Source organism: Chiloscyllium plagiosum, unplaced genomic scaffold (assembly GCF_037043375.1).
Source record: "Chiloscyllium plagiosum isolate Xiang-an unplaced genomic scaffold, Cpla_swu_hap1 HiC_scaffold_14, whole genome shotgun sequence".
In the NCBI taxonomy this organism is placed as follows: domain Eukaryota; kingdom Metazoa; phylum Chordata; class Chondrichthyes; order Orectolobiformes; family Hemiscylliidae; genus Chiloscyllium; species Chiloscyllium plagiosum.
Window position 1 is genome coordinate 27,990,534 of NW_028270152.1, and position 27,263 is coordinate 28,017,796.

At 43.0% G+C, this 27,263-nt stretch overlaps 1 protein-coding gene and 1 non-coding gene across 2 annotated transcripts; both read left to right on the forward strand.

The window, feature by feature from the left end:
* Positions 1-14,280: 14,280 nt before the first annotated feature.
* rpl29 (ribosomal protein L29) lies at positions 14,281-23,231 on the forward strand. The gene is made up of 4 exons (XM_087994248.1): positions 14,281-14,304; positions 14,752-14,802; positions 14,887-14,951; positions 21,971-23,231. The coding sequence occupies exons 2-4, from the start codon at positions 14,766-14,768 to the stop codon at positions 22,052-22,054; spliced, it is 186 nt and encodes a 61-aa protein (XP_087850374.1). The 5' UTR covers positions 14,281-14,304; positions 14,752-14,765; the 3' UTR covers positions 22,055-23,231.
* On the forward strand, positions 16,546-16,674 carry LOC122559288 (small nucleolar RNA SNORA71). The gene has a single exon (XR_006314388.1). It is a non-coding gene; the product is annotated as a small nucleolar RNA SNORA71 (small nucleolar RNA).
* Positions 23,232-27,263: the final 4,032 nt, after the last annotated feature.

Sequence of the window (27,263 nt, forward strand, 5' to 3'; positions counted from 1 at the left end):
AAATATAAATAGGCAAAACTGGCATTGCCCATGGTCCTTCCATTTGTTTGGGTCTCCCATGGTTGAATTAGCTGTCCTTAAAGGGACCACCTTTCATCACTCCAACAATGGGCCCCAAAACATGGTGAAAGTTATATTTTAATGGAAAAAGTATGAGCGGTTAATCTGACGGCACACGAATATTACAGCAGCTGTCCTTACAGACTTGTCACCCCCCCCCCACTACACCTTCAACCACCCTCCAGCTGACCATAACCAACTCCACCATTGTCCTCACTCGACCCAAAATATTTACTCTGATTTCTCTCCACATATGCTACCTGACCTGCTGAGCTTTTCCAGCATATTTTGTATTTTTTTCTTCGATTCTTTTGGTTTCCACGCTTGTCCTTCTTTCTCCTCAGAGCTTCCCAGAATTCCTAAAGTCCCAGGGTGGAAAGTTGCATTGGCTTTGCCAGGATTGTACACACAGCTCAAAACTGATTCAAAACAGCATAAGAAATGGGAACTGGAATTGACCACATGACACCTAACTCTTGCTTGATCTCATTGCTCTCTCTCCACATCCTGTCCCTATATTCTTCAATTTCCTCAGTCTCCAAAAATCTAGCACTCTGTCTTAAATGTACTAATTCAAGTCAAAAAGAAACTACAGATACTGGAATGCACGGTAGACAAGGAGGAGGCTGGAAGAAAACAGCAAACCAGGCAGCATCAGGAGGTGGAGAAGTCAACGTTTCAGATGTAACTCTTCTTCAGGACTGGGGGATGGGTGTAAGGGGAGCTGCAGATAAAGGGGGGGGCTACCTCACCACCCTACCCACCCCCGCACACCCCCCTTTATCTGCAGCTCCCCTTACACCCACCCCCAGTTCCTGAAGAATAGGTATATCTGAAATGTCGACTTCTCCACCTCCTGATGTTACCTGGCTTAAACGTACTAATTAGCAGAGTATACAACCCTTTAGGGTACAGAATTTCAACTATTCACACCTTAAATCAAGAAACTTCTTCATTTTTCTTTAAGAATCTACATAGTGCAGAAACGGGCCATTTGCCCCAACAAGTTCACACCAATCCTCCAAAGAGCATCCCACCCAGACAGATCCTCTACCCCTTTAATCCTGCATTTCCCATGGCTAACGCACCTAACCTACACATCCCTGAACACAATGGATAATTTAGCATGGCCAATCCACCGAACTTGCATATTTTTGGACTGTCAGAGGAAACCGGAGCTCCCAGAGGAAATTCACACAGACACGGGGAGAATGTGCAAACTCCATACAGACAGTTGCCTGAGACTGGAATTGAACCCAGAACCAAACCCAGTTCTTTGGCGCTGTGAGGCAGCATTGCTAACCACTGTGCCAATGATCTCAAGTTTAGATGGCCAAGCTTTTACATTAAGAACCAACTCCTTCATTCTAGACACACCAGCCTGAGGAAATAGTGTCTACTCTGTCTTTAAATGAGAATCATAGAATCCCTATAGTGTGGGAGCAGACCCACCCCATGCCTGTGACTCTGCATTTCCTATGGTTAATCCATCTAGTCTGCACTTCCCTGGACACTTTGGGTAATTTAGCATGGACAATCCACCAAACTTGAGCATCTTTGGACTGCAGGAGGATATTGGAACACCCAGAATAAACCCATACAGACACGGGGAGAATGTGAAAATTCGCCTGACGGTGGAATTAAACCGAGGTCCCTTGTATTGTGAGGTAGCAGTGCTAATTACTGAGCCAATGTGCCAACCCAATGGACCAAGCCCACAAATAGCTGTACAGTCATTGGTCCTGAATTGCATGCCATGCTGGCCAGCTACCCAAAAGAAGAAATCTAATTAATGCACTTTGCTAGCTAAATAAATCAGGAACAAAGAAACACTAGTTTTACCCTCTTTAACCAATGTCACTGACACCAGATGGAACACTTACAAATTGATGCTGAAACTGGGAAGAGACTGTTCTCTAAGGCTTCAGGCCTACATCATGCTACAGCTGCCCACAGGTCATTTTTCAGCATGTTACTTCTTGTAAAATGAACTCCACATGAAGCACCAAAATGTAACGCATACTCAATCTCTTTTTCTCAAACTAAATGCAATATAATTTGTTTTAGGGTGGGTGCTGATCCATTCTGCACTCTCTGAAACCAGTCATTCTGCAGATAAAATGGTTAAGCCACATTCCAGAGTTGGAAAAGTTAGTTCCCAGTTTAAATTGTTCCTCTTGAAGGGAGCTTGGAAAATGGAGATGCTAAACCTTTGACAAGGGTGTTGTCAGGTAAAGAGGAAGGTGACAATGGTGGGGTATTTTTCTGGAAGTAACAGTAAGCAATCCTGGTCATAGTCATGATGAATGTTTGAGCAGAGATTATGAATGAACAGTCGGGTAGGTTTTAGAGTCCTTGAAATTGATGTTCTGCAGCCTTTGTCTTCATATATTAAATTGTAGAGCACTTAAAAACACAACTTAATTCTAATAGCATACAAAATGTAACGCTATGACATGAACTGTGTAGTATTTGGCACACACGCCGTCTTCATCTGGCATGTCTGAATGGAAACATTGTTGAGGAAGTGACAAATAGTGCACTTGGCTCATTTGAATTGTTAGAACTCACCCACAAAAAGAAGAAATATAATCTAATCATTTAAGTTCAAAACGTTGACAAAATATAAAGCTGCTGGATTAGAGACAGTGATTCACCAGTTGAACATCTTCAAAGGCTTCTCTTCCGTTCATAACCATGATGTCTCCCAAGATACTATGCTTGGTAACCTGCGATATTCTTATTTACATATTGATCCTCAGCAACGTCATACCAAAAAAAGTATTGGTTTCCATAAGAATGTTGATGACACCCAGCTTTACTATCACTCTCTCAACACCACCATCACCAATCTCTCTACTATTGTCACACTACTTGCCTGACGTCCAGTACTGTTCAATTTTCACCCCCAACTAAATATTTGAAAAGCTGAATTGTGTAATTATCTCCAGCATTAACCTACTCACATACCACTGATGTCATTCCTCACCCCCATACCTGCCTGAGGCTGGAGCAGAACATTTGAAAACTTGGTTTGACCCTGAGATAAGATCATATGTCTGTACTATCTTTAGAACATAGAACAATACAGCACAGAACAGGCCCTTTGGCCCACGATGTTGTGCCGAACATTTGTCCTAGCTTAAGCACCCATCCATGTACCTATCCAATTGCCGCTTAAAGGTCACCAATGATTCTGACTCTACCACTCCCACAGGCAGAGCATTCCATGCCCCCACCACTCTCTGGGTAAAGAACCCACCCCTGACATCTCCCCTATACCTTCCACCCTTCACCTTAAATTTAATGTCCCCTTGTAACACTCTGTTGTACCCGGGGAAAAAGTTTCTGACGGTCTACTCTATCTATTCCTCTGATCATCTTATAAACCTCTATCAAGTCACCCCTCATCCTTCGCCGTTCAAACAAGAAAAGGCCTAGCACTCTCAACCTATCCTCGTACGACCTATTCTCCATTCCAGGCAACATCCTGGTAAATCTTCTCTGCACCCTCTCCAAAGCTTCCACATCTTTCCTAAAGTGAGGCGACCAGAACTGCACACAGTACTCCAAATGTGGCCTAACCAAAGTCCTGTACAGCTGCAACATCACTTCACGACTCTTGAATTCAATCCCTATGCTAATGAACGCTAATACACCATAGGCCTTCTTACAAGCTCTATCCACCTGAGTGGCAACTTTCAAAGATCTATGAACATAGACCCCAAGATCCCTCTGTTCTTCCACCTTACTAAGAACCCTACCATTAACCCTGTATTCCGCATTCTTATTTGTCTTTCCAAAATGGACAACCTCACACTTGGCAGGGTTGAACTCCATCTGCCACTCCTCAGCCCAGCTCTGCATCATATCTAAAGACAGCATATTTCCATCTCTTTACACTGTGTCAGCTGATCTGCTGCTCAAACTCTCATCCACGACTTTGTTATCTTCTGATTTGAATATTCTAGCTAGCTGGCCTCCTGACTTCCACTGCTCTTTCTTCCTAAACTTCATCAAGATCTCAGCTATCTGTAAGAATAATAGGGTAGTTATGGTCAGGGATTTTAACTTTCCAAACATTGACTGGGACTGCCATATTGTTAAAGGTTTAGATGGAGAGGAATTTCTTAAGTGTGTACAAGAAAATTTTCTGATTCAGTATGTGGATGTACCTACTAGAGAAGGTGCAAAACTTGACCTACTCTTGGGAAATAAGGCAGGGCACGTGACTGAGGTGTCAGTGGGGGAGTACTTTGGGGCCAGCGACCATTATTCTATTCGTTTTAAAATAGTGATGGAAAAGGATAGACCAGATCTAAAAGTTGAAGTTCTAAATTGGAGAAAGGCCAATTTTGACGGTATTAGGCAAAAACTTTTGAAAGCTGATTGGAGGCGGATGTTCACAGGTAAAGGGACAGCTGGAAAATGGGAGGCCTTCAGAAATGAGATAACAAGAATCCAACAAAGTATATTCCTGTCAGGGTGAAAGGGAAGGCTGGTAGATATAGGGAATGCTGGATGACTAAAGAAATTGAGGGTTTGGATAAGAGAAAGAAGGAAGCATATGTCAGGTACAGACAGGATAGATCGAGTGAATCCTTAGAAGAGTATAAAGAAAGTAGGAGTATACTTAAGAGGGAAATCAGGAAGGCAAAACGGGGACATGAGATAGTTTTGGCAAATAGAATTAAGGAGAATCGAAAGGGTTTTTACAAATATATTAAGGACAAAAGAGTAACTAGGGAGAGAATAGGGCCCCTCAAAGATCAGCAAGGCGGCCTTTGTGTGGAGCCACAGAAAATGGGGGAGATACTAAATGAATATTTTGCATCAGTATTTACTGTGGAAAAGGATATGGAAGATATAGACTGTCGGGAAATAGATGGTGACATCTTGCAAAATGTCCAGATTACAAAGGAGGAAGTGCTGGATGTCTTGAAATGGTAAAAGGAGGATAAATCCCCAGGACCTGATCAGGTGTACCCGAGAACTCTGTGGGAAGCTAGAGAAGTGATTGCTGGGCCTCTTACTGAGATATTTGTATCATCGATAGTCACAGGTGAGGTGCCGGAAGACTGGAGGTTGGCAAATGTGGTGCCACTGTTTAAGAAGGGCGGTAAAGACAAGCCTGGGAACTATGAGCCTGAGTTCGGTGATGGGCAAGTTATTGGAGGGAATCCTAAGGGACAGAATGTACATGTATTTGGAAAGGCAAGGACTGATTTGGGATAGTCAACATGGCTTTGTGCTTGGGAAATCATGTCTCACAAACTTGATTGAGTTTTTGAAGAAGTAACAAAGAGAATTGATGAGGGCAGAGCAGTAGATGTGATCTATATGGACTTCAGTAAGGCATTCGACAAGGTTCCCCATGGGAGACTGATTAGCAAGGTTAGATCTCATGGAATAAAGGGAGAACTAGCCATTTGGATACAGAACTGGCTCAAAGGTAGAAGACAGTGGGTAGTGGTGGAGGGTTGTTTTTCAGGCTGGAGGCCTGTGACCAGTGGAGTGCCACAAGGATCGGTGCTGGGTCCTCTACTTTTTGTCATTTACATAAATGATTTGGATGCGAGCATAAGAGGTACAGTTAGTAAGTTTGCAGATGACACCAAAATTGGAGGTGTAGTCGACAGCGAAGAGGGTTACCTCAGATTACAACAGGATCTTGACTAGATGAGTCAATGGGCTGGGAAGTGGCAGATTGAGTTTAATTCAGATAAATGTGAGGTGCTGCATTTTGGGAAAGCAAATCTTAGCAGGACTTATACACTTAATGGTAAGGTCCTAGGAAGTGTTGCTGAACAAAGAGACCTTGGAGTGCAGGTTCATAGCTCCTTGAAAGTGGAGTCGCAGGTAGATAGAATAGTGAAGAAGGCATTTGGTATGCTTTCCTTTATTGGTCAGAGTATTGAGTACAGGAGTTGGGAGGTCATGTTGCGGCTGTACAGGACATTGGTTAGGCAACTGTTGGAATATTGCGTGCAATTCTGGTCTCCTTCCCATTGGAAAGATGTTGTGAAACTTGAAAGGGTTCAGAAAAGATTGACATGGATGTTGCCAGGGTTGGAGGATCTGAGCGACAGGGAGAGGCTGAACAGGCTGGGGCTGTTTTCCCTGGAGCGTTGGAGGCTGAGGGATGACCTTATAGAGATTTACAAAATTATGAGGGGCATGGATAGGATAAATAGACAAAGTCTTTTCCCTGGGGTCGAGGAGTCCAGAACTAGAGGGCATAGTTTTAGGGTGAGAGGGGAAAGATATAAAAGAGACCTAAGGGGCAACATTTTCACGCAGAGGGTGGTACGTGTATGGAATGAGCTGCCAGAGGATGTGGTGGAGGCTGGTACAATTGCAACATTTAAGAGGCATTTGGATGGGTATATGAATAGGAAGGGTTTGGAGGGATATGGGCTAGGTGCTGGCAGGTGGGACTAGATTGGGTTGGGATATATGGTCGGCATGGACAGGTTGGACCGAAGGGTCTGTTTCCATGCTGTACATCTCTATGACTCTATGACTCTATGACCTCTCTTTTGTCCTCTGTCCAAACACTTTTTCAGTGCCCGAGATCATAGTGTGACTCTGTATTGAATTATGTTTCAGGATACTCCTGTGAAGGGCCTTAACATGTCTCACTGCATAAGGGATGCTGTTTGAATGTAGAGTTTTGTCTCTGTTATTGAAATAAATGACATATTCAGATAAGGCCTGTGTTCACTCCAGGCACAGCTTGTTTACAATGACCAACTGACTCAGTGGCAGCAAACCTCAGGTGCATCCTCGTGTTGAGCACATGAGGGAAAAGGACATTGATCATGGTCATGCAAACGACAGGGTTCTGAAACAGCCTCAGAGGACAGAATGGGATATGCAGTACACTAGAGGCTAGAATGTTTTCTTTTGCTTTGTATAACCAGAGAGCCTTTCCATGCTCCTCTGAAGCTGCTGACCTGCTGTAGCCCAATAGAAGTGGATTTGCAATTTCCTCACTTAGACCCTCATTAAAGTTCATGGGTATCCGATTGATTCCTGAACCATTTTGCTCTTAAAGAAGCACCTGCCATTTTATTTAGGAACTTGGATATGTTTACTTCACTGAAATAATTAATACCATCTTTTGACTATTTTAACATTTTGAGCTGAAGCTTGGAAGACATCAACAGGCAGAAAACTTCAAGAAACTTTGTCACTTGTTAACCACTCATTTTCAAAAACAAACTGATAAGGATGAAACAAATTGTCCAATAAACTCTAATAAATGAGCAAAATACAGTTAAAAAATACTGCCTCGAGGTGTCAACACCTCATAAAGATAGGGCTTACATGTTCAATTGTAAAGAGGAGATATTTTTTTTTTAGATTACTTACAGTGTGGAAACAGGCCCTTCAGCCCAACAAGTCCACACCAACCCACCCCCCTGTTTCTAACACTACAGGCAATTTAGCACTGCCAATTCACCTAACCTGCACATTTTTGGACTGTGGGAGGAAACCTGGGGAGAATGCGTAAACTCCACACAGTTAGTCACCTGAGGTGGGAACTAACCCAGGTCTCTGGCACTGTAAGGCAGCAATGCTAACCACTGTGCCACCGTGCCACTCATACATCAGAGGAGCTGAATGCAAATTGACAGCTGATGTAGTCAATAACTCTTCATGAGCTATCTAACTAAAACTGGGTCTAGTGATTAAACAAAATGGAATTCTTCACTAAATTTTAGATATTCAGATGTGTTATAACACAGGTTAGAAACATCCTTGTTTCAGTTAGACATTTTGTAATCTTTTAGATGGAAGATTGAGTTCAATGACATCAGACCATAGCCACTAATAGCTGCAAACAGAAAGGTCCTGCTGTTAACAGTTACAGCTCCTCGAGATCCAATTCTTCTTTCTTTGCTTGTCCCATTCCCTTTTGCTCTGTACCATCAGCCCTTTTGTCAGTTAATCAGCTTTACCGTCCACCTTGTCACAGGCTCTCCCTTTGTTATTTTCTACCTTCCTGCAGCTTACTCTGTCCCTGCCTGTGCACTGGCTTAAAAACTGTGACATCACCAAACTTCATCCAGTTTTGATGAAAGGTCATTGGCCTGACCTGGAATTTCACTCCCAGAATGGGAGCACAGATTCGGGATATTTCCCAGCTCCACAAATCCAACCTCGGAAAATGTGTCACAGAATGTTCCCTGGAGTGATCTCTCAATACACTGCATAGTAAGCTTCCACTGGCATTACGTTAAAAGTTTATTTTAAAGTAAGAACCAAGCTGGAAACATTCTTATAGCCCTCATGTCTTATCTCCCCACATGTCCATGCACAGCCCATACCATCACATGCCACTTCATGCTCCTTACACCGGCCCATCATGCCACCCCCAAACCCTTTGCTCCCCAACAATCCCAACAACCCCTCATTCCCTCTCTTTTTTTTGAGCAGTTCTTACATTTGCTGCTTTCCACCATTTTACTTTTGCATCTACTCAGTTTGCTGATTGCACATTTAGTGCTCAGACCCATTCATTTTCAGATTTCTTTCAGCCTCACTCACAAGTAATTTAATATCACTTCTCGAACTGAGGTAGGCCTCACTGAACTTGATTTTCTGACCATTCGTTCGATGATCAAATAATCAAATCTCTGAAATCCCATGAGGAACCTCACCTGGAGCCCAAATTGCCCTCTTCAGTGTTGAACAAAGAACAAAGAAAATTTACAGCCCAGGAACAGGCCCTTCAGCCCTCCAAGCCTGAGTCGATCCAAATCCACTGTCTAAACCTATCGCCCAATTCCTAAGCATCTGTATCCCTCTGTTCCCCATCTACTCATGCATCTGTCCAGATGCACATTAAATGAATCTACCGTGCCTGCCTCTACTACCTCTGCTGGCAATGCGTTCCAGGCACCTACCACCCTCTGTGTAAAGTACTTTCTGCATGAAACCCCTTTAAACTTTTCACCTCTCACCCTGAACGTGTGACTCTCATTACTGAATCTCGTTATTGTTGCCTGGGAAAAAGTTTTAAAAGAAATTTTTAAATTGATATCTCAACACAAGAGGGCACCAAGAACAAACTGTGTGGTACCTTACAGGAAACATTGTATTTCATACAAAATTTACATAAAATTCCCAGCACATTGGGCCCAACAGCTTTGTGTTAGCATTTATGTTTCGTGTGAGCTATCTTCGATCTAACTTTTCATAACCTTGACAGAGAGAAGTAACGTGTCTTTTTTCAAGAATCTAAAAAGCTAGGGAATTTATCAAAAGAATAAACTTACAAAGTCAGAAGTCTCATGACACCAAGTTATAGTTCAACAGATTTATTTGAAATCACAAGCTTTTGGAACACTGTCCCGTTATCAGGTGAAGTGATTTTGTCTACTCCAGTCCAACACTGGCACCTCCACATCAGAACTTACAAGAGTTTGAGACTTAAGTCAAGGGTTTTATCACACAAAAATCAAAGGGCATGAGTTTTTTTTATTCATTTGTGGGATTTGGGCCTCACTGGCTGTGCCAGCATTTATTGCCTGCTCCTTGTTGCCCTTGTGAAGGTAGTGGTGAGCTGCCTTCTTAAACCGCTGAAGTCCATCTGCTGTGTATTGACCCACAATGCCCTTAGGGAGGGAATTTGACCAGGATTTTGACCCAACAGTGAAGGAATGGCTGTGTATTTCCAAGGAGAAAGTGAAGACTGCAGATGCTGAAGATCAGAGTCAAGAGTGTGTTGCTGGAAAAGCACAGCAAGTCAGGTACCATCCAAGGAGCAGGAGAATCAATGTTTCCAGCAAATGCCCTTCATCAGGTATATTTCCAAGTCAAGATGGTGAGTGGCTTGGAGGAGAATTTGAACGTGATGGTTTCCCAATGTATCTGCTGCCTTGTCCTTCTAGTTGGAAGTGATTGTGGCATTGGAAGGTGCTGTTTGAGGATCTTTGGTGAATTTCTATAGTGCATCTTGCAGACTGCTGCTACTGAGCATCGGTGGCAGAGAGAGTGGATGCTTGTGGATGTAGTCCCAATCAAGTGGGCTGCTTTGTCCTTGATGGTGTCAAGCTTCTTGAGTTGGCAGGGCTACACTCATCCAGGCAAGTGGGGAATACTCCTGACTTGAGCCTTGCAGATGATGGACAGGCTTTGGGGAGTCAGGAGGTGAGTTGCAGTATTCCTAGACTCTGACCTGTTCTTGTAGCAACTGTGTTTAGTTGAGTTTCTGACTTCACTAGTTTCCAAATCTGTCCTCCTCCCACCTCATCCCAGTTCCAACTTCCAACTCGGCACTGCCCTCTCGACCTGTCCCACCTGTCCATCTTCCTACCCACCTATCTGCTCCACCTTCCCCACCGACCTATCCCATTATCCACCCCCACCCTCATCTACCTATCACCTTCCTAGCTACCTTGCCCCCCACTACCCCACTCCACCTCCACCCTCCTATTTATCTCTCAGTCCCCTTCCCCCCGCACCCCCGTCACATTTCTGATGAAGGGCTTATGCCCAAAACATGGATTTTCCTGATCCTCGGATGCTCCCTGACCTGCTGTGCTTTCCCAGCATTAGACTTTTTGATTCTGAATCTCCAGCATCTGCAGTCCTCACTTCCTCATGAAATGTTGCAAGTGTTGGAATATTTATTTCCAAATCTTGGTCTCTGTGGTGGCAATTCAATCTAAACCATTTATCTCTAAAACTTGTTCCGATAAAGTGAGTACAATTTTGTGCCTTTGCTACTATTCCCTAGATGGACCATAATCCCTAGTGCATTATCACATTCTGGTTACTATTACTATTGCTTTGTCTTTTCTCTTTAACTTCTCAAGCAAATGAAGCCCTCACCCACCCCAAACCACCACCACCATTGCGAGGACTGTGACACCTCCAATGCTAGCTTCTGGAGCCCCATGCCTCACTCACAGTCACATCCTTACGCCCCTAACTTTGGACCAGATCAGAAGTACCTAGCCTGAGGAATGTGACTGACTCCTGGACAAAGCTTCCAGGAACCTCCTATCATCCTGAGTCATCATAGTGTCTGAAGCGCAGAGTTTATGAACCTTGAAAAACATACCTGGCTGCTATACATCACAAAGGAAACCACTATAGTCAATACACACGCACAGACACAAAATCTCTGTAAGCTAATGCATTATTTAATAATGCTTGTACTAATCACTAAATCATGTGACTGCTTATACTTCTTTCTTATTGATAAATGTAAGCCAGTAATGGCAAAGTTCTTTGTGCTAAATTTGTCTCATGGTGCAACTCATGGACGGGCATCAAAGAAGAAATTGGTATCATGCATCATGGATATGAGAACTGGAAAGCAGGATGAGAAAGTATATATATTGCTAAAAGTCTGTAAAGTAAGAAATACTGTTTTGGAGAACTGCATCCCATTGTTTCTGTGATCATTAAACATAAGCCAGTTGGAGATAACACCCTACACAGCCTGTCTTCATTCAAACATAACCCTGAAGAGAAGCCAGAGAGAATGCATCTGGGAATTGCTTTGAATAGGATAGTAATCTAAATGAAAACCAATTCAATGAGCCGAAAGCAGATATTACCCTATAAGGCAATAACAAAACAAGGACATTGTAAATAACTTGCCTAAAATAAAACCCAACAAATCCAGTAGCATCTGTGAAGAGATTAACTAAATAAAAGTTTCAAGACTGGAATGACTCTTCTTCAGAACAATCTTAAAAATCACCCATCTATTTCATTCCGGCTCACCTAATGAATGCTCTTGAGCATACACCAGTTACTGGAGACTGAAACACGTATAAAAAGAAGCTCATCTTTCCCAATTAGCACTCATTTCTTGTCCTTTGGGTTACTTTTGAGTGCAGAATTCTGGTGAGGTTGTTTATTTCCGATAGCAATTTTTATCTTATTATAGTTGGTAGGTGCATTTTCCTCTGCAAATAAATGCAAACTAAATGTAGGTGGTTGTTCTGTCCCAGGACCCTTTAAATAATAAATCCTGTTTCAGGAATATTAAGTGAAATAAAACATCCGTAAAAAATGTGTTCTTAAGGAGAGTTACTATAAATTAGTATGTACAAAACCGTTTGGGTAACAGTTTTACTTAATTACTGGTTGGAGGTAAACTCTCTGTTTCTTCTCTCCTGCAGAAAGATACATGGGTTACTTTTGCTACCGTTATTAAATTTAAGTATCTCTAAACTTATAGGAAATTGTGTGTAAGATAACCCACGTCTGAGATTTTTGGCTGCTATGAGAAATGTATAGATATTTGTTAACTCAAATGTTTGTTAGTTGATTATGTTTTATTGCGTTGAACTTCAACACAGCTCATGCTTGTCAAACTTTGCCCTAATAACTAGGAAGCTCAAGTGACAATGGTAGAATTCGAATCTATGCTGCTTTTGAGATGGGAACCTGAACCTAGCACCTTAAATGTCTCGACCACGCCACCCAACGCTGTTTGTTATTTGATGATCATAAGGTCAACTCAATGAAAATACTTCAGAGCCAATTAAAGGCTGTTAAGTACAATTACCTGATTATACTTCCCTGAGTTCCACATTAAGAATATGAATATGAATGATTTTATTATCACATGCATTTTACAGTGTGAGTAACAGTAAAATACAGTAAAAAGCCTTTTCGCTGACACCCTGTTCTGGCGCCATTTTGATCAGTTTAAGAATAAGAAAAAAAAGTGGAAAAGTAGTAAATGCAAAAACACCACAATTCCCATAGGGCCCTGCAAAAATCATACTGTGCAAAACAAGTACTGCATAGAAATAGTCTTCACATGGAAAATGTAGATTGTTTTGGAAGCATCAGCGTGGACTTGCTAAGTGAAATTCCTGTCTAACTCCCTTGTTGGAGTTTTTATGAAGAGATAATTGAGAGAATTGATGTGGGAAGACTTTTGATGTGGTGTACATGACTTCTAAAAGGAGTTTGATATGACTCAATAGATGTCAGGAAAGGAATTGTCATAGTGTAAAAGGGATAGTAGCACTGTGAATACAAAGTTGGCTGGTTATTGGGAATCATCGATTAATAGTAAATAAGTATTTTTTCAGAATGAAAACAGATTTGTAGGGGAGTTTCCATCATGACACAACTGGGGGGGTCAGGACTGGGACCCTTGCTTTTCCTGATACAAAGGAGATTTGATATTAGTTTTCCAAATTTTGAGGGGTCCAGAATGGAAAGATTGGGGAGGGAAAAATCATTCCCACTTGTAAATGGATCAAGAACCAGAAGATACAGATTTAGAGTATTTTTGCAAAAGAAGCAAATATGAGTTGATAAAAATATTTTTCACAGTGAGTAGTTGAGCTCCGGAACCTGTAAGTGTGGTAGAGACAGGTTCAATTGAGGAGAAAGTGAGAGCTGCAGATGCCGGAGATCAGAGCCGAAACGTGCTGCTGGAAAAGCGCAGCAGGCCAGGCAGCATTGGATGCCGCCTGGCCTGCTGCGCTTTTCCAGCAGCACGTTTTCGGCACAGGTTCAATTGAGGCATTCAATTATTTAAGCAGAAACAATGTTTAGGGTTACTGAGAAAAAGCAGGAGATTGAAATCAAGTTAAGATATGCAGGGCACCCAGTATAGACATAATGGGCCAAATAGCCTCCTTCTGCACTGAAATAATTGTGACCTTCCAACAAAACTGTTGTTTCTTGGTTACATCCTCCCTAAACAGATATGTGATTCTGCAAATTCAAAGATTCGGTTTCAGGTCCCTCCCACAGAACCCAGAACCTCAACACTGACTTAATTACATTTTTAAAAGGTTTACAATAACATTGATGCAGTCTCTGCAAGAAATACAACCCAAACCTGAAGTGACCTGAAGAGGCCTTTCCCACAAGGTGATTGTCAGTGAACAGAAAGTGTCAGTGTCAGGGTTGAGCTTCAATAGCAGAAATCAACTTTGATTTAAAATAAAACCTCTCAATCCTTCCAAAAAATTAGTTTGAAAGCTGCAAATGCTCAATATCAGTGGAGAAACAATCAAGACTTTTCGTCAGTGTAGAAACATGGCTGTGTTTTTGACAGTGATTTGGATGGTTGGGGAAGATTATATCAGACCCACAGGAGAGGGCAGGATGTTAAGCGGAACTTTTACGCTGGGTCCGGCTCCGGCTCCGGCTCCGGAAGGGGAAAGAAGGAGATTTGGAAAGTCCCAGCGTTCTTCGCGGCTGGCCTTTCTCTTCCGGTGGCGGTTGGTGGTGCTGGTGGAATCTGAGACGGTAAGGATTTGGAATCCAGAGCCATCCGTCTCAGGCAGTCACTGTACGGTGCAGAGGCGGCCGCTTCGGGCTGGCGGCAGTGAGAGGAGGGGGGGCAAAGAGTTATATTTACACCGAAAGGGGCATTGGATTGTGTTTAATCGCCGAGTTAGGGAGAGTCACCCTGGTGCTGGGGGGGGGAATGGGGGTAAGGCTCAAGGCTCAACTTCCTTTAGTGTCTGTTAGGTTATACAGCCTTCAATCCAGTGTGTTAGAGATTGCTGTAGATTGATGCTGCAAACCAGCAGTGTACCTCTGATGGCAGGATGGGGGAGATAGTGGTTGTAGTGTCTGTGAGAGCAGGAATGGGATATGGGGGAAGGGAGTAAATGTCAATGTCTGTGAGGGCAGGGATGGGTGAAGTGGTTACAATGTGTGAATGTAAATTTGCCATTTCATTTCTTTCAGTTCAGTCAAGAGTCATGGCCAAGTCGAAGAACCACACCAACCATAACCAATGTAAGACCCAGGCACCACTATTCAATCAGTTTGTATTTCTTTCTTTCACTTACAAGCTTATAAAAACATGTTTGTGTCTTACAGCCAGCAAGTGGCACAGAACAGGGATCAAAAAGCCCAAGTCTTATCGATTTGAACCCCTGAAAGGAGTAAGTGTGTTAGTTGACTTTTGTGCTGACTGTGAATTCTGATGTGCAATATATATATATTAAAACTGTAACTGCCTCAACTGTAACTGTGTCAACTGAATCTCAGATTTGCAAGTGAATGCAGGTAAACTATTCAGTTGATTTGAATCTCACTTACAACCAAGTACGTGTAATACTGCCTGACCTAATGAGAATTTTCAACTGACAGTCATAGAGATGTACAACACGGAAACAGACCCTTCAGTCCTACCCGTCCATGCCGATCAGATATCCCAACCTCTAGTCCTGTCTGCCAGCATCAGTAGCACTTTCGTGCAAATGTTTTGTTTTGGATTGTTCTGACCTCTCTTTCTGTTAGAAGAGAAAGTGTAGTTGATTCTTTACTGTTAGAAATCTGCCCATCTGTCTGAATGTGCTGTGGAGCTAGCAACACTTTTAAAGACTTAAGCTGACCAATCACATGCTGCTCACAAATGACATCTTGTAGATAAAGGGTAGTATGATTTGTTAAATTTGAAACCTGTCTTTGTCAGTTCTTGCACCTTTAGTAGCAGTGTTGCCTCTAGCCTGGAAGGTTATGAAATCAGCTCCCACTCCAGAGGCTTGAGAACAGAATGTTTTGGCTGATAATCGAGCACCAAGACTGCCGCAGTTTTGAAGATGTTGTCTTTTCAAATGAGATGTTAAAGTTACATTCCCTCTGCCTCCAGTTGACCAGAAGACTCCATGGCACAATCTTATTAAAGAGCTTGATATGGAGATGCTGATGTTGGACTGGGGTGGATAAAGTTAAAAATCACACAACACCAGCTTATAGTCCAACAGGTTTAATTGGAAGCACTAGCTTTCGGAGCACTGCTTCTTCATCAGGTGGTTGTGGAGTACCTTATGAAGGAGCAGTGCTCTGAACGCTAGTGCTTCCAATTAAACCTGTTGGACTATAACCTCGTGTTGGGAGTTTTAACTTATTAAGGAGCTCTGGAGTTACCTCAGGTTGCCTGGTCAAATTTTGTTCTTGTACCACATCGGGCCATTATCACAATAACGTTGTGGGAATTTGCTGTGTATTTAGCTGTGGTTTTTCCCAAATAGTGTTGGTAACTGCACTTCGAATGTATTCAGTTGTTAAATACTTCGGGACATCCTTACGTTATATAAATGTATGCAAATGAAATATCTTTCTAATTCATCGTAACGTAAATTTACTTTCAGATCATAACATACCTTGTGATCAACTAATTGTTTTTTGAAGTTCGGTTATTGGTTATTCAGCTATTGGTTAATGAATATAATAGTTGGTTTTCTCACTGTGTCAAATGATCCTTTAAGGTTGATGGACAGGAGCATGGACTTAGACACTAGAAAAGTCCTTGCTATTTTTTCAGTGCAATAGAATTTTTACTATTCACGTAATCTGGCAGGTAGGGTCTTCATTTAATGTTTCACTTCAGAAATGGTGCTGCTAACAAGCACTGTATCCCGAGTGCACATCTGTAGTGTTATGTTGCTGACCATGCTGCTTATACCCATTCTGTACTTTCCAGTCCTAGGTGCGTTTCAAGGGTTCCAATAATTATAAGGATTTAATTTATTCACCTGCATTCGAAAGTGATTGTGGTATTAACCATTGCCAGATCATTGATACTGCAGGAAGATTAAATCAAAAGACTTCCCCGTGTTTATTGGAGCATCGATTTCCATTAAACCTCATAGCGTTTGGACATTGTTAACTTTTTATTAGTTCTCTTTCACAGTTATATTCTGAGATTCTGTTTTCTGGAACAGTACTGCTGATGTCCCTCTGTTCCATTTGACTTTAGGACACTGAGTTTATAAAATGAGTTTGGGATTACTGTTATATATATCATTCCAAAATTGCATTTATTTTGCTAGTTCCGTGCTGTGTATATGTAGTTATACATGCAGACTAGCTCCGACATCTTACAATGGTGCACTGGGATATCTAGCTCTCTTGTGCAGCTCCAAGATGTCTGGTATGATTTCCCTCTTAAACACTTTACCTAAGTCCAATTTGTATGTTGAAACTCTGTGTGATGTATATGTTGCAGTTGTATTAGTCTCCACGACTTCCTCTGGCAACTCATTCCATACACGTACCACCCTCTGAGTGAAAAAGTTGCCTCTTGGGTCTCTTTTATATCTTTCCCTTCTCACCCTAAACCTATGCCCTCTGGTTCTGGACTCCACCCACCCCAGGGAAAAGACTTTATCTATTTATCATATCCATGCCCCTCATGATTTTATAAACCTCTATAAAGTCATCCCTCAGCTTCTGACGCTCCAGGGAAAACAGCTCTAGCCTATTCAACCTTTCCCGATAGCTCAAATCCTCCAACCCTGGCAACATCCTTGTAAATTTTTTCTGAACCCTTTCAAGTTTCACAACATCTTTCCGATAGGAAGGAGACCAGAATTGCACACAATATTGGCCTAACCAATGTCCTGTGACGTGACCTCCCAACTCCTGTGCTCAGTACTCTGACCAATAAAGGAAAGCATACGAAACGCCCTCTTCACTATCCTATCTATCTGTAACTCCACTTTCAAGGAGCTATGAACCTGCACTTTAAGGTCTCTTTGTTCAGCAACACTCCCTAGGACCTTACCATTAAGTGTATAAGTCCTGCTAAGACTTGCTTTCCCAAAAAGCAGCGCATCGCATTTATCTGGATTAAACTCCATCTGCCACTTTTCAGCCCATTGGCCCATCTGATCAAGATCCTGTTGTAATCTAAGGTGACCTTCTTCACTGTCAACAACACCTCCAACTTTGGTGTCATCAGCAAACTTACTAACCATGCCTTTCATGCTCACATCCAAATCATTTGCATAAATGGGGAAAAGTAGTGAACCCAGCACCGATCCTTGTGGCGCTCCACTGGTCACAGGCCTCCACTCTGAAAAACAACCCTCCACCACCACCCTCTGTCTTCTACCTTTGAGCCAGTTCTGTATCCAAATGGCTAGTTCTCTCTGTATTCTGTGAGATCTAACCTTGCTCACCAGTCTCCCATGGGGGACCTTGTTGAACGCCTTACTGAAGTCCATATAGATCACATCTACTGCTCTGCCCTCATCAATCTTCTTTGTTACTTCTTCCAAATCGAGTTTGTGAGACATGATTTCCCATGCACAAAGCCATGTTAACTGTCCCTAATCAGTCCTTGCCTTCCATTTATTTTCAGAAATAAATGTCATCTATGAGTGGGGAAAGGATACTAAATGCTGATTTATAATGGACTTCATGGGAACCACTTTAGAACATAAGAACAGTACAGCACAGTATAAGCTCTTCAGCCCTCGATGTTGTGTCAGCCTTATACTCTAAGATCAGATTAGCCTACTTACTCTTCGTTGTACTAACTTCCATGTGCCTCTCTAAGAATCCCTTAAATATCCCTGATGTATCCTGACTCTACTACCACTGCTGGCAGCGCTTTTCACACATCCACTGCAGTACCTACCTCTGACATCTCCCCAAAACCTTCCTCCAATTACCTTATAGTTATACCCCCTCATGATAGCTACTTCAGCCATGGGAAAAAGTCTCTGGTTGTCCACTCTATCTATGCCTCTCAACATCTTGTACACCTCTATCAAGTCCCCTCTCATCCTTTTTCACTCCAATGAGAAATGCCCTAGCCCTGTTAACCTTTCTTCATAAGAAATGCCATCCAATCAACAGCATCCTGGTAAAGTTCCTTAGCATCCTCTCTAAAGCTTCCACATCTTTCCTATAATGAGGCAACTAGAACTGTACACAATATTCCAAGTGTGGTCTAACCAGGGCTCTAGTTGAGCTGCAGCATAACCTTGTGGCTCTTAAACTCAATCTCCCTGCTAATGAAAGCCAACACACCATACACCTTCTTAACAACCCTATCAACCTGGGTGGCAACTTTGAGGGATCTATGGACATCAACCCCAAGATTCTTCTGTTCCTCCACACTGCCAAGAATCCTGCTTTTAACACTGTATTCTGCATTCAATTTCGATCTTCCAAAGTGAATGACTTCACACTTTTCCAGGCTGAGCTGTGACTTACCAGCCTAAATCAGCGTCCTGTCAATGTCTCATAGCAACCTATTCACAACTCTACCAACCCTCCTGTCATCTGCAAACTTACTAACCCACCCTTCCACTTCCTCAGCCAAGTCATTTATAAAAATCGCAAAGAGCAGAGGTCCCAGAATCAATCTCTTCAGAACACCACTGGTCACCGAGCTCCAGGCTGAATATTTTCCATCTACCAGCAACCTCGGTCTTCTATGGGCCAGTCAACTCTGTATCCAGACAGACAGGTTTTCTTGTATCCCATGCCACCTTACTTTCTGAGTGAGCCGACATTGGGGAACCTTATCAAGCATCTTGCTAAAATCCATGTATGCCAAAACCACCTTCATCAATGTGTTTTGTCACATCCTCTAAGAATTCAGTAAGGTTTGAGAGACATGATGTGCCCCCCTCAAAGGCATGCTGACTATCACTAATCAAGCCATGGATTTCCAAGTAAGCATAAATCCTGTCTCTCCAATACTTTGCACGCCACAGGCGTATGGTGACTGGTCTGTAACTACCAGGATTATACCTATTCCCTTTCTTTTAACAAGGTAGTGACATTTGCCACCCTCCAATCATCTGGCACTACTCCAGTTGTCAGTGAGGACATAAAGATCATCGCCAAAGACTTGGCAATCTCTTCCCTTGCTTTCTGTAATAACTTAAGTTATTCCCCATCTGGCCCAAAGGATTTACCTATCCTTGTTTTTCAAACTTTCAGCATAACCTCCTTCCTAACATCAATCTGTTCTAGCATATCAGTCTGTTTCACACTCTCCTCAGAAACGTCAAGGTCCCTCTCAGTGAATGCTGAAGCAAAGTTTTCATTAAGGACTTCCCCTACTTCCTCCGACTAACTCTAAAGCTCTGTCTGATCCTTGCCTCCTCAACCTTAAGGAGAAAGTGAGGACTGCAGATGCTGGAGATCAGAGCTGAAAATGTGTTGCTGGAAAAGTGCAGCAGGTCAGGCAGCATCCACGGAGCAGGAGAATCGACGTTTCAGGCATGAGCCCTTCTTCAGGAATGAGGAAACTGTGTCCACACCTGCTGCCTGACCTGCTGTGCTTTTCCAGCAACACATTTTCAGCTCCTCAACCTTAAGTAAGCTTCCTTCTTCCTCTTGACTAGATGTTCCACATCCCTTGTCACCCAAGGTTCTTTGACTCTACCATCCCTTGCTTGCTTCAGTCCAGCACGACCAGCAACTGCTTCCTAAATAACCTCCACGTTTCTGTTGTGCATTTCCCTGAGAACATCTGTTCCCAATTCAGGTGCCCCAGTTCCTGCCTAATAGCATGGTAATTCTCCCCTCCCCCAATTAAATACTTTCCCATACTGTTTACTGTTATTCCTCTCAGTGAGTATAGTAAAGGTTGTGATCAATATCACCAAAATGTTCTCCCACCAAGAGATCTGACACCTGGCACGGTTTGTTACCAAGCACCGAATCCCACAGCGGGAAAGGAAGGCCCAAAAAGAACTTTGGGACAGTGTCATGGGTGAAATGTTATTAGGTTAAAGCATGGCCTGGCCTCTGAAAATTCTACTACACGGACATCTACTACAAACCAACCGACTCCCACAGCTACCTGGACTACACCTCCTCCCATCCTGCCCCCTGTAAAAACGCCATCCCATTCTCCCAATTCCTTCGTCTCCGCCGCATCTGCTCCCAGGAGGACCAGTTCAAAATACGTACAACACAGATGGCCTCCTTCTTCAAGGACCGCAATTTCCCCCTTAACGTGGTCGACGGTGCCCTCCACCGCATCTCCTCCATTTCCCGCTCCTCCGCCCTTGAGCCCCGCCCCCCCCAACCGCCACCAGGACAGAACCCCACTGGTCCTCACCTACCACCCCACCAATCTCCATGTACAGCGCATCATCCGCCGTCACTTCCGCCACCTCCAAACAGACCCCAGCACCAAGGATATATTTCCCTCCCCTCCCCTATCAGCTTTCCGTAGAGACCACTCCCTCCGCGACTCCCTTGTCAGATCCACACCCCCCACCGACCCAACCTCCACTCCAGGCACCTTCCCTTGCAACCGCAGGAGGTGCAACACTTGCGCCCACACCTCCCCCCTCACTTCTCTCCAAGGCCCCAAAGGAAACTTCCATATCCGCCACAGATTCACCTGCACCTCCACCCACATCATCTACTGCATCCGCTGCAGCCAGTGTGGCCTCCTCTATATTGGGGAGACAGGCCGCCTACTTGCGGAGCGATTCAGAGAGCACCTCTGGGCCACCCGGACGAACCAACCCAACCACCCTGTAGCACAGCATTTCAACTCCCCCTCCCACTCCACCAAGGATATGCAGGTCATTGGACTCATCCACCGCCAAACCACAACAACGCGACGGTAAGAGGAGGAGCGTCTTATCTTCCGACTGGGAACCCTCCAACCACAGGGGATGAACTTGGACTTCACCAGTTTCTTCATCCCCCCTCCCCCCACCTTGTCTCAGCCGAATCCCTCCAGCCCGGCACCGCCTTCATGACCTGCAGTCTTCTTCTTGACCTCTCCGCCTCCATCCTACTCTGACCTATCACCCTCACCTTGACCTCTTTCCACCTATCACATTTCCAACGCCCCTCCTCCAAGTCCCCCCTCCCTACCTTTTATCTTCTCCTGCTGAACACTCTCTGCTCATTCCTGAAGAAGGGCCTGTGCCCGAAACGTCGAATCTCCTGTTCCCTGGATGCTGCCTGACCTGCTGCGCTGTTCCAGCAATAAAGTTTCAACTCTGAAAATTCTTAACAAAATGACAACTAGATGAACCAGGGGAGCTGAGTGTTTGTTGCTATAGCAGTGATGAATGAAACGGGTACTGTCAAGTCTCATGGTCAATTATTGTTCCGTGAGGGCAGGCCAAGGCAAATTACTAACACTATCTGGGTATCTGATGGTGCATTCATTTGTTTTTCTCTCCAGGTTGATCCTAAGTTCCTGAGGAATATGCGGTTTGCTAAGAAACACAACAAGAAAGGAGCCAGCAAGGGTGTAAGCAAAAAATAAAGTAGCGACCTCTGCTTAGACCAACAGTCTCAATTATTTAACATCCCCTGTTCTTGAGGATGCCATCCATATGCTTTATTGTATTTCAAATAGTTTATTTTGAATAAACTTTAGATGGGACTTCAGTTTCCAATGCTTTCATTTTTGACTTGAAATGGAGACCCTGGTTGAATCTGCAGGTGTATCTTAATTTTTTCTACAAGCTCTACTCAGTACATTGGCTGTACACCAGCAAACATTCAGCTTCATCTTTGTTGATGGTAATGCCCAATGTCAGCATTTCATATTGGTGCTCACAAACACTTCTCTCAAACGTTGCAGTGAAATGTAATGCCCAGCAAGGTTTGTACTATCTTCTTACTTTTTAAAGTTGACTCTTGCTTTGCAATTCTTTAGCATACTATGTCAAGCCATGTGCGTTATGTTATGGTATGTAGTGACAGTGCAGCAATATTTGGAAATGAGAAATGTGAAGACCCTTTTTGCTTTGGGAGAAACCTGTATTTTTATTGTAGTTTCTTTTAAGACCAAAATGAAACTTGGGGAGTATTCTGAAAGGTGGTAACTGGTTTCCTGGTTATGATATCATTAGAATCCAGAAAATGCCCATGTGTTGAAGCTGCTATGGGATGAATGTTGGAGCAAATAGTAAGCAAAAGGCTAATTGCAATGATGAGTGTGTCAAGTCTGAGTTCAGATGACACAGTTTGTCTAAAGAGAGCAAGCCAAGGTCTCCATGCAGTATGAGACTTTGTTGTTTGTCAGTATGAAGAAAGTATAGCTCCAGCCACTTTTGATGTGACGTGAACATGTTGTATCGAAAACAATGGGGGGGGGGGGGTACTAGTACTGAACTCTGGGTAGCTATCTGTTCAGGATTGGTGTGTCCAAGTGTGAGAGGTTCCATCGACCTGCGTTGGAACCTCTGAATACAGTTGTTAGTGAGTTTGACTCTGGTGGAAGGGTTTGAATAGAAAGTGAGATAAAAGGTCAAGTTAAAAACCCTGAGATTGCATATGGTACCACTTTTGTGATGAAAATAATGAGAGTACCGGTAACTGAAGTGTATCTCTGGGGTATTTGAAAGCTATTATTAATTTGAAATACATGTGCCTGATTAAAGGCTTGGTCTTATTAATTTTGATTTATTGCACTTGTATTATACAGTGAATAATAGTTGAAACATCTTGCTGTATTTTATTCTATCTCCACCATCTGGCAGTATTCTGAACAGTTTAAGAGTGAAAAGCTATAACTGAAAGAGAGTATCCTTGTTCTGCTGCATCCATGATGCAGCATGGTGGCTCAGTGGTTAGCACTGCAGCCTCACAGAACTAGGGACCTGGGTTCAATTCTACCCTTGGGCGACTCTGAAGACTCCACACAGACGTTCTCTCTGTGTACATTTCCTCCCACAGTACAAAAATGTGCAGGTAAGGTGGATTGGCCATGCTAAATTGTCCAAAGTGTTGAGGGTAATGCAGGCTAGGTGGATGGTTGGGATGCTGTTTGGGGGTTTGTGGATTCCATGAACCATATGGCCTGCTTTCATATGAGACGTTCTATGATTCTTGAGTCATTTTAGTTGGTTTGATGCAATAAAAGTTTTAAAAATATAAAATTTGTCCTTTTTTTTTTATCTTGTGGAGTTTCTTTTACTGGTCTCTCGGGATCATAACCAGCTATTTCTAAATTAATCTTTAAGAAATGAATTTAGTGAAATAATTACAGTGATTGAGTTGAAATAAATGAGAAACCAGGAATAGGCAAAAAATGCTAGCCTTGCCAGTGACGCCCATAACCCATATCATTATAAATATGCCACAATTCTAACAAAAGTCAGTCCCACTTTCCTGGTGATTGTAATTTTCTTGAGATCCACTCCTTTCCAGTTCCAGATTTATCATTATGTCTTGAATTTTACTTGTATCCTCTATAGTGAAAACCAATGAAAGTACCTGTTAAATTAATCTGCTCTCCTTATTTTCCATTATTAATTCCCCAGATTCAATTTCTTGAGGAACAATGCTCAATATCTGCCAATATATCTATAGTGACCTATTTCTTAGTCTAATTTGCTAGTTCACTTTAGCTATTTCTGCTTTCATGCCCTCATAATTACCCTTAATTCGAAAAAAAACTAATCGTCTGCATTTTCTCTCCCTTAAACTGAATGTACAAATCAATTGTATAGTGATCACTGCTACCTCAGGGCACCTTCATTATGAAGTCATTAATCAATATAATTTAATTAAATCTCATGACAGGTCTTGTATAGTCTATTCTCCAGTTTGCTCCACAACACACTGTTCTAAGAAACTGTCCCAAAACTATTCAATGAACTTGTCTACCTTTTACAATCTATGCTTCAGTGTCTGCCCTATAGTAGGCCCTTCATTTGTCTTTCCCACTATAAGGGAAGGCCTCCACACACTTGATATATCCCCTGGGTTTCTCAACAAATAGTTCACTTCAGAATTCCACATCATGACTTGACCCCACTTAAGAAAGTGAGGACTGCAGATGCTGGAGATCAGAGTCAAAAAGGGTAGTGCTGGAAAAGCACAGCCGATCAAGCAGCATCCAAGGAGCAAAAGAGTCAACACTTGAAGCATAAGCCTGACGAAGTGCTTACGATCGAAACGTGTGACCCTCCTGCTCCTTGGTTGCTTCCTAACCAGCTGTGTTTTGCCAACACCACACTTTTTGATGCCACTTGAGCCAGCATACAGCAACACTGAGTTCCACACAACACCAAGTGAGCTATTTGCCTCCACATCATCTATCAAGTCTCTGGCATCAAGTAATTCCTCTGAGCCGTAGATCTCAATGAAGATCATAAAGACAACTTGCTACAGGGTAAAGAGGAAACCCTTAAAGAAGAAAGAAAATTTTAAAAGCTCCAGTGTTTTCACTGTAATAAAGTAGGCCACATGAAATCAGTGTTGGTGGGTTAGGAAAAGCACTGGAAAGCCAGATGTAGGAAAACAGGTTGAGTGAATTTTGTTGGAGTGGCAACAGAAAACACAGTGGAAGCTAGAAAGCTGCATCAGAATGTATAACTTGGCTGGAGGTTGGTTAAGGAGGAAGTACCACATCGTTTTAAGCCATATACCTGCGAAGGTAACATCTACTCGCATAAGCCTGGAGCAGCAGTAAAAACGTTACATTAAGGGATATAGGATCCTTGCAATCTTTGATGTTGAAAGATGAGGAAATATGTACCTCTGAAGGATTATTGCCGGAAAATATCCTAGCAATGGGAATTCACAGTGCGACAAGAGGTGCTCAGTTATGTAGAGTGAGATTAGTGTGTCCAGTGGAGAAGTCGTGGTAGGAGTACTAGACAAACTCTCAGCTCCAGGAATATAATTTGTCCTTGCTAACAATGTCGCTGGTTCACAAGTAGGAGTGCTACCTACTGTGATTGCAAAGCCAGTGGAAACTCAGGCAACTGAGCTATTGCAAGACACCTATCCTGGGATTTTTCCTGCCTGTGTAAGGTCACAGTTGAAACAGGAACGATCAAAGAGTACAGGTAAGGAAGTAGAATTAACAGAGACCCTGTTTGATCAGATGGTTGAGACAAACCAGAAGCAGATAGGTGACAAAGCAGATATCTTTAGCTTAGTTATTAACTCTGTTACAGTAGAAAGATGAAAATGTAAAGCAATTTTATCAAACGGTATACACAGAAAAAGAATCTGAATGAATCCTTGAATGCTACTACAGTATCTTAAAACTGATGTTTTAATGAGGAAATGGAGACCATCTCTCATTCAGGCAGATAAGAAATGGGCAGAAGTTCATCAAGTCGTATTGTCAGTGGGTTATAGAAAGGAAGTATTGTGGGTGGCACATGAAGTACAGGGAGAGGGTCATTCAGGAGTGAGGAAGACTCGAGCTAACATGTAAAAAAGCATTTTTACTAGCCTGGGCTGCACAAAGGTGTAGTTGAATTTTTCCAGTTAAGTTATACATGTCAGGTAATTCAAAAACCAAAGCCCAAGTCACCCTCCTGGGCCATGTCATTGGACACGGACAAATGGCTCTATGGAATGCAAAAACAAAGTTACTTGGGGAGATTCCCGTACCATCGACAGTATGATTCCTGGGATTGAGTAAATTTTATTGAAACTTCATACCAAATTTATGCAGTGTGGTTGATCCAGTCACTGAATTGCTAAAGGAAGGCAAGAAGTTTCAGTGGACAGCAGACTCTCGAAGGCTTTTGACACCCAGAAAGCTGTGTTAACCACTGTCCCAGTATTAGCCGCACCAAATTACGCAATGCAGTTCAAGGTGACTATCGATGCAAGTGGTGCGAGTGTCAGTGCTGTGCTCTTACAGTAAGGCAACGAGAAGATAAAAAGACCAATCTCGTATTTCTCCAGGAAATTGAACATTCATCAGAACTATTCAACAGTTCAGAAGAGGACTTTGAGCTTGGTGTTGGCGTTACAACATTTTAATATTTGTTACCAGTAATGTAATTTGGGGAGTGGGGTTGGGGCAGGAGGTGGGGTTGGGGGGCACAGAAGGGGGTGGGGTTGGACAGGGGGCAGACGGAGGCTCACACGGTGTGCTGCTGCCTCACCTCCTGAGCGGGGAGCAGACTTAAAGAAAACTCTGAGCCCTGGAGGAAAGGCATTGAATCAATTAACCAACTAATCAATTATAGAGTCATGGAGATGTACAGCACGGAAACAGACCCTTCAGTCCAAAACGTCCATGTCAACCAGATATCCCAATCCAATCTAGTCCCACCTGCCAGCACCCAGCCCCTATCCCTCCAAACCCTTCCTATTCATATACCCATCCAGATGCCTTTTAAATGTTGCAATTGTACTAGTCTCCACCACATAATCAAGCAGCTCATACCATACACGTTACGACCCTCTGTGTGAAAACATTACCCCTTGGGTCTCTTTTATATCTTTTCCCTCTCACCCTAAACCTATGCCTTCTAGTTCTGGACTCCCCCACCTCAGGGAACAGACTTTGTCTATTTATCCTATCCATGCCCTTCATGATTTTACAAACCTCTTTAAGGTAACCCCTCAGCCTCTGAGGCTCCAGGGAAAACGGCCCCAGCTTATTCAACCTCTCCCTGTAACTCAAATCCTCCAGCCCTGGCAACAGCCTGAAAGCTGTGTTAACCACTGCCCCAGTATTAGACACACCAAATTACGCAATGCAGTTCAAGGTG